Source organism: Pseudochaenichthys georgianus, unplaced genomic scaffold (genome assembly GCF_902827115.2).
Source record: "Pseudochaenichthys georgianus unplaced genomic scaffold, fPseGeo1.2 scaffold_180_arrow_ctg1, whole genome shotgun sequence".
Lineage (NCBI taxonomy): Eukaryota > Metazoa > Chordata > Actinopteri > Perciformes > Channichthyidae > Pseudochaenichthys > Pseudochaenichthys georgianus.
The window spans coordinates 107,917-116,403 of record NW_027262575.1 but is presented as its reverse complement, the minus strand read 5'-3'; the positions used below and the strand labels follow the sequence as shown (position 1 = coordinate 116,403).

At 46.9% G+C, this 8,487-nt stretch overlaps 1 protein-coding gene across 1 annotated transcript; it reads left to right on the top strand.

Moving 5' to 3' along the window:
• Positions 1–4,147: 4,147 nt before the first annotated feature.
• Positions 4,148–6,901, top strand: LOC117441595 (zinc finger protein 184-like). The gene has a single exon (XM_034077660.2). The coding sequence runs from the start codon at positions 4,265–4,267 to the stop codon at positions 5,936–5,938; it is 1,674 nt and encodes a 557-aa protein (XP_033933551.2). The 5' UTR covers positions 4,148–4,264; the 3' UTR covers positions 5,939–6,901.
• The last annotated feature ends 1,586 nt before the right edge of the window (positions 6,902–8,487 follow it).

Below are 8,487 nucleotides of genomic sequence, written 5' to 3'. Positions count from 1 at the left end.
CGTTATTCTTACTACAAATGTACACAGTCACATCTGACTGAAGATTGGCACCATTTATTTGTGGCGTGGCAAACTCTGCGGTGCAAGTGAAGCTCATAAAGTGAGGCGAATAGAAATCATCAGCTGATGGAGGGGAGATGATTGGTAAACTCCAACAACGAAGCACCCAACCAGGGACTTGTGAGTATCCCCACACCCGCCCGGCGCCTCACACCTTGAGCAACTCCGGAGAAGAATAGAGACCAACCCCTATCCAGAAGTAAGGTTCCAGAGCCGACGCTGTGCGTAGAGGTGAGCCCAACCAGATCCAACTGGTAACGCTCCACCTCCCGCACAAGCTCCGGCTCCTTCCCCCCCAGAGAGGTGGCGCTCCACGTCCCCAAAGCCAGCTTCTGTCGCCCGGGTCTGGTCCGTCGAGACCCTCTGCTTTCACTGCCACCCTTCTGGCAGCGCACCCGACCCCATCGCTGTTTCCCGTAGGTGGTGGGACGGAGAAGCGGAGGTGTTGCCCATGTTGCCTTTTCGGGCTGTGCCCGGCCGGGCTCCGTGGCAAGCCCGGCCTTTATTTATCTATACATCATATTCTATTTACTTATATAGACTCTTCTTGACAATGGTGTCCTGTTTGCAGTACAGGTTCCAGTATGTTCCAAACTGTTCTGTGGGTACTCTCACATACAAAGCCGTAGCAGCACATCACTCCCACCCTCATCCACTTCCACTGGCTGCCGGTCAAGTCCCGCATAACATACAAAGTCCTCCTCACCTACAAGTCCCTCCATGCCCATGCCCCCCAGTACCTATCGGACATCCTCGCCCACATGCCCCACCCCGGAACCTGCGGTCTTCAGACTCCGGCCTGCTTACCACCCCCCGCACCAAACTGCCAACCTTCGGAGACAGAGCCTTCAGTGTGGCAGCCCCCCCCCCTCTGGAACGCTCTCCCTGCGGAGATCCGCAACATCCCCATGCTTGACGCCTTCAAAGGGCCCTCAAGACCCGTCTGTTTGCTAAGGCCCTTGGCCCTAATCTATTTGTTTTTTGTTTGTCTGTGACTGCCTTTTTTTGTTTGTTTTCCCCTGTTCTTCTTTGTAAAGCGACCTTGGGTCTCATGAAAGGCGCTATATAAATCCAAGCTATTATTGCACTATTTTCTATTTCATTTGTATTAACTTGCACATCTCAAAACATTCTCTTGCACTATTTCATCCGTTCTATTTGTTTATGTCCTATATATATTCATGTTGCCCTGTTGGAGGAGGACTTCAGTTTTTCATGACCATATCTACACTGCAGCTGCTGAGCACGTGATGATCTTGTAACCTGGAGCTCAACGCTCTCAAGACAGTGAGCTGGTTTTGGGCTTCAGGAAGAACGCAGCCCAACCCGCCCCCATCACTCTGTGACTCCCCAGCCACTGCTGTGGAGTCTTTCCTCTTCCAGTGGCTTTTATCCAGCCCCTAATAACATTACTTTAAAGGTCCCATGTCATGCTCTTCTTGTTCTCACCCGTCCCCTTGTGTGTTATGAAGGTTTTTCTGGCATGTAAACGGTCTGCAGAGTCACAAACCCTCAAAGTACACCCTGTAGGGAGTAAACTCTAACACAGAAAAGACCTGTCTGTGCTGCCCCAGAACGCCTCGTTGAGATTTATCTTTTTTCCATTTTTCTTCTTCTTGGGTAACGGACGCATTGGGTATAGTGACGTAACAGCTCCGCGGATTGATCCTCACACACACACTCATCCAGCCTTATCTTTTCTCAGCCGCAATACTCCGCAGGAGCTCCAACAAGGCCTTTAGGACAGAGTGAATACACAGACTATACAGAGATGCTGTTTGAGGAACCGATGTGAGTTTGGAACATTGAACAATGTAAATCTATCCTAGTAGACCTCAACAATGGAACTATGATCAGTAGAAATGGCCATGACATGGGACCTTTAGTCATCATGTCAACAACACCTTGTTCTTTTGACAATTGTAAAATCCTGCACATGCTGCACATCTGTTCTGCACACTTCCTCTTTTAAATCAGCACAGTTCTCCACTTTAAATAAAGTGTATAGTATTTGTCACATGTAAATATTGTTAATTGGTTATAGTAGTTTTAAAATAGTTTTTTTTAAATAGCTGTCCTAACAATCCTATTTGTATTTTTTTAGTTTGTCTAAGATGCTTCTTTCTTTGTCTTGTTATGCACCACATATACTAAAGCCAATGTCTCGTATGTGTAAACCTACTGGGTAAATATAACCGATTCTGATGAATATGTGTTTCCTGCAGACGTCCAGCAGCTGGTGGTGGTTAAAGAAGAGGTTCCCCCTGAGCAGCAGGAGTGGAGCTCCAGTCTGGACCAGGAGCACCCAGAGCCCCCCCCACACATTAAAGAGGAGGGAGAGCAGCTTCAAGGGCTGGAGGAGGTTGATATCACCACTTCCACATTCACTCCTGTCCCTGTGAAGAGTGAAGATGATGAAGAGAAACCTCAGTCCTCACAGCTTCATCAAAGACCAACTGAACACCTGGAAACAGAAGCTGATGGAGAGGACTGTGGAGGACCAGAACCAGCCAGGAGCTCAGATCCAGAGAGACATTTACAACCAGAGACTGAGGACAACCCTGGAGACTCTTCTGAACCTGACACTGAAGACAGTGCTGATTGGAAGGAGACCAGAGAACCAGGTTCAAACTCTCAGAGAAATAAACAAGACCCTGTCAGTGATTCAAGACGAAGTGCAGAGAGAAACCATTCAGCTGCTCAGTCTGTAAGAAATCTTTTAATCGGAGTAGTCATTTAAAGGAGCACATAAGAATCCACACAGGAGAGAAACCATTCAGCTGCAGTGTTTGTGACAAAAGATTCACCAGGAGTGGTCATGTCAAAAGCCATAAGTGTGTTGGCTCAAGACGTAGTGCAGGAGAGAAACAATTCAGCTGCTCAGTCTGTAAGAAATCTTTTGCACAGAGTTCAGCATTAAAGGGGCCACATGAGAATCCACACAGGAGAGAACCATTCAGCTGCAGTGTTTGTGACAAAAGATTCACACACAGTCATCAGGTCAAAATACATAAGTGTGTTGGTCATCAGTCCTCACAGCTTCATCAAACTCAAACTGAGGAGAACAGAGAGGCAGAGCCTCTGGCCAGCAACTCAGCTGAACACATGGAAACAGAAGCTGATGGAGAGGACTGTGGAGGACCAGAACCAGCCAGGAACTCAGATCCAGAGAGACATTTACAACCAGAGACTGAGGACGACCCTGGAGACTCTTCTGAACCTAACCCTGGAGACTCTTCTGAACCTGACACTGAAGACAGAGAAGACGATGATTTAAGCTTTTGAAACATACATTTGTCCACAGTGGTGAAATATTCAACAGCAATCACCAGGGAGAGGAATTGTTTACGGAAGGTGGAAATCAAAACCAGCATATGCCGAACCAGGAGGACCCAGAGCCCCCCCCACACATGAAAGAGGAAGAGGAGGAACTCTGGATCAGTCAGGAGGGAGAGCTTCAGGAGCTGGAGGAAGCTGATATCATAAAGTCCACATTCACTCCTGTCTCTGTGAAGAGTGAAGATGATGACGAGAAACCTCAGTCCTCTCAGCTTCATCAAAGACAAACTGAACACCTGGAAACAGAAGCTGATGGAGAGGACTGTGGAGGACCAGAATCAGCCAGGAACTCAGATCCAGAGGGACATTTACAACCAGAGACTGTGGACAACCCTGGAGACTCTTCTGAACCTGACACTGGAGACAGTGCTGATTGGAAGGAGACCAGAGAACCAGGTTCAAACTCTCAGAGAAATAAACAAGACCCTGTCAGTTATTCAAGACGTAGTGCAGGAGAGAAAACATTTGGCTGCTCAGTCTGTAAGAAATCTTTTAATCGGAGAGGACTTTTAATGGCCCATATGAGAATCCACACAGGAGAGAAACCATTCAGCTGCTCAGTCTGTATGAAATCTTTTAAACAGACAGGACATTTAATGGCCCATATGAGAATCCACACAGGAGAGAAACAATTCAGCTGCTCAGTCTGTGAGAAATCTTTTGCACAGAGAGGAGATTTAAAAGGCCACATTAGAATCCACACAGGAGAGAAACCATTAGCTGCAGTGTTTGTGGCAAAAGATTCACACACAGCCATAAGGTCAAAAGACATAGGTGTGTTGGTCGTAAGTCCTCACAGCTTCATCAAACTCAAAGTGAGGAGAACAGGGAGGCAGACCCTCCGGCCAGCAGCTCAGCTGAACACATGGAAACAGAAGCTGATGGAGAGGACTGTGGAGGACCAGAACCAGCCAGGAACTCAGATCCAGAGAGACATTTACAACCAGAGACTGAGGACAACCCTGGAGGCTCTTCTGAACCTGACACTGGAGACTCTTCAGAACCTAACACTGAAGACATTGGAGATTGGAAGGAGACCAGAGAACCAGTTTCAAACTCTCAGAGAAATAAACAAGACCCTGTCAGTGATTCAGGACGTAGTGCAGGAGAGAGACCATTCAGCTGCTCAGTCTGTAAGAAATCTTTTAAACAGAGAGGACATTTAATGTCCCACATTAGAATCCACACAGGAGAGAAACCATTCAGCTGCAGTGTTTGTGACAAAAGATTCAGACACAGCAATCGGGTCAAAATACATAAGTGTGTTGGTCGTAAGTCCTCACAGCTTCATGAAACTCAAACTAAGGAGAACAGGGAGGCAGAGCCTCCGGCCAGCAGCTCAGCTGAACACATGGAAACAGAAGCTGATGGAGGGGACTGTGGAGGACCAGAACCAGCCAGGAACTCAGATCCAGAGAGACATTTACAACCAGAGACTGAGGACAACCCTGGAGACTCTTCTGAACCTGACACTGAAGACAGAGAAGACGATGATTTAAGCTTTTTGAAACATACATTTGTCCACAGTGGTGAAACATTCAACAGCAATCACCAGGGAGAGGAATTGTTTACGGAAGGTGGAAATCAAAACCAGCATATGCCAAACCAGGAGGACCCAGAGCCCCCCCCACACATTAAAGAGGAACAGGAGGAACTCTGGATCAGTCAGGAGGGAGAGCTTCCGGAGCTGGAGGAGGCTGATATCATCAAGTCCACATTCACTCCTGTCCCTGTGAAGAGTGAAGATGACGAAGAGAAACCTCAGTCCTCTCAGCTTCATCAAAGACAAACTGAACACCTGGAAACAGAAGCTGATGGAGAGGACTGTGGAGGACCAGAACCAGCCAGGAGCTCAGATCCAGAGAGACATTTACAACCAGAGACTGAGGACAACCCTGGAGGCTCTTCTGAACCTGACACTGGAGACTCTTCAGAACCTGACACTGAAGACAGCGGAGATTGGAAGGAGACCAGAGGACCAGGTTCAAACTCTCAGAGAAATAAACAAGACCCTCTCAGTGATTCAGGACGTAGTGCAGGAGCGAAAACATTTGGCTGTGCAGTCTGTAAGAAATATTTTAAACAGAGAGGACATTTAATGGCCCACATGAGAATCCACACAGGAGAGAAACCATTCGGCTGCTCAGTCTGTAAGAGAACCTTTGCCCAGAGTTCAGCATTGAAGGGCCACATTAGAATCCACACAGGAGAGAAACCATTCAGCTGCAGTGTCTGTGAAAAAAGATTCACACAGGGTCATCAGGTCAAAAGCCATACGTGTGTTGGTCGTCTGTCAGGCTCTTCAGAACCTGACACTGGAGACAGGGCTGATTGGAAGAAGACCGGAGAACCAGGTTCAAACTCTCAGAAAAATAAACAAGACTCTGTCAGTGATTCAAGATGTAGAGTAGGAGAGAACCCATTTGGCTGCTCTTTGTGTGAGAAAATAGTTAGACGGAGAGGAAATGTAAAACACCACATGAGTATCCACCCACGAGAGAAATCAATCTTCTCATCTGTGAGAAATATTTTACAGTGAGAGGAACTCAGATTCAGAGAGACATTTACAACCAGAGACTGAGGACAACCTTGGAGACTCTTCTGAACCTGACACTGAAGACAGTGATTATTGTTAGGTTTAAACTCTTTGGGCAATGAGCAGAGTTGGGTGTTCGTGTTTACTCCATGCGTGATAGACAACCCTATTTGGTAACTTTGATTTTGTTTATTTAAGTTATACCTGTTCACTTTTATCTGTTTACTTTCAACAGTATATCTTTTTTTTGTTGCTGTTATAAATAATGTTTTGGAGCTTAAATCAACCGACTAAGCCTATGTTTCAAAGGACAAATGGAACCCTGTCACATATGGTGTCAGAAGTGGGATGGCTAGTCGGAAAAAGCTAACCCGCGTTACGAAGCACCGCACAGGACTACGTTCCCAGCGTCAGCAGCAGGAGGAGAACGCAACTGGCAAATCAGAGCGGGCATGGGAGACGGAGGACGATGATTAAGACAGGTCCTGGATTCCCCCAGCAGCTCCTACGGCCTCAGGGTCAACCAGTGAACCAGGGGGAGAACTACTGTCACTGATGAAATACTTTCTATCAGGGCAGCAAAGGCGAGAGGAGTTCCTGTTGGCAGAGCTTCGAGACCTACGGATTCTGTTCCAGTTGGTAATCCTTTTCCTCAATCAGACTCCGATAGCCAGCCTGATCAGCCAACGCCTGAGTCGAGGCACTATGCGGAGCCACAAATGCCACAGTACCAGTGCGGTGAGGACATTGAGAACTATTTATTGCAGTTTGAGCGCATTGCCAAAACGTGGAGGTGGCCAGAAAGGGAATGGGCATGCCGGCTCGTTCCACTGCTGTCAGGGAAGGCATTGGAGGCCTATACTGCAATGGATGAGGAGAGAGCCCACTGCTATAGAGACCTGAGAGAAGCATTGCTGACAAAGTTCGACATCTCCCCAGAGACGTATCGACAGCAGTACCGGTCCATGGTGGTACCGTCTGAAGAGAGCCCCATCGAGACCTACCATCGCCTTAAAGGTCTCTACCGGTGGTGGATTCGGTCAGAGCAGCACACCAAGGAGGACATTGCAGAGGCCATCATCTTGGAGCAGATGCTTCAGATACTCCCACCGGAGGTGAGGACCTGGGTGAAGGAGCATGAGCCTACAGACTGTCTTGCGGCTGCCAAGCTGGCGCTCCAGTACATCAACGCCCGCAGAGGAGGACCACCTGCACGCTCAACCACTTTCACATCCCAACCAGCACACCAGCCCAGGCCTGCAAAGAGAGAGAATCGACCAGAGTTCTCAGGATATCCTCGCACTGCCCCAAACCAACAAGGAGCTGGTATGGATTTCATTTTCTATTCCTGCCAGCAGCCAGGCCACATAGCTTCTGTGTGTCCCCTACACAAAGCTAAGGTCTCAGGCGCTTGCTATGCACCCCGGGCAGAGTTGGGGCTCATTGGGGATCAAGAGGAACGTGTTCAACGTCATTAAGCTGTCACTGTTAATGGCCAGCAGGTCACTGCTCTGTTGGATACTGGTAGCTTCATGTCTCTAGTGAAGCAAAGACTTGTGCCAATTGGAGCTATGGACTACAGCAGACAAACAGACATGTTGTGTGTTCACGGGGATAAGCATCCCTACACTGTAAAAACGCAAACTTAAAATTGTTGGCCTGAAAATAATTTGTCTGTAAGGTGAACAAAAAATATTGAATTGAGTTGCTTACTACATTAAAGTAGTTCTCCAGACTATCTTTATTATGTTGCTTGTTTAAAGTGTGTCATTTAATAAATTCAGTTGGCAAAACTTACAAATCCAAAGTTAGAGTTCAAACTAAGTTCTTTGTGTATGCTTCAAACTGACATCTTCAGGGGGTTTTCTTCAGTATTTCGCCTTTACATGTTCGGCAGTGGCACTCTGCTGTTCTCAACGGGACTGATCATCCTCAAGGTGACCACTTTGTTTGAATGTTGTATTGAAATTATGAATATAGAAAATGACTGATTTAAAGTGTATCATTAATTGACATCACACCCCTCATCCTAGTCCCCCTCCCTCACATCCTATTCCCCTCCTCACCCCTCACATCCTAGTCCCCCTCATCCCTCGTGCCCCCTTCCTGGAGTTGAAGAGATGTGTTTTCAAAATCTAAGTAACATCAAAAAGAAGAGATTTGGGGACATCCCCTTCTGTCTCTCACTAAGGTATTAAGGGAACTTTAGATCCAAAAGAGCATGTAACAGTCTTAACATTCAAAGTAATCACACTCACACACACACCTCCCCCCACACTAGATTGTGCCGCCTGATGGGAGGTTTTGTGATTTGAACACTTTTCGACTGAAACGAGGCAGTTTTTGATAACTTTACAGATGTTGCTTTTCTCTCTCACCAAGGTACTGTGAGATACACTTTGATGTATTCAAAACCTTAAACTAGAGAAATGAAGTACATTGTCTGAACAGATTTTCTTTGAGACTGTGACTCTTAAAGGCAATTTGAGTAAAACAATCCAGTTGTGTTAACATTAATGCTTTTTTCTTTTGTTTGTGTTACTAAGATATAT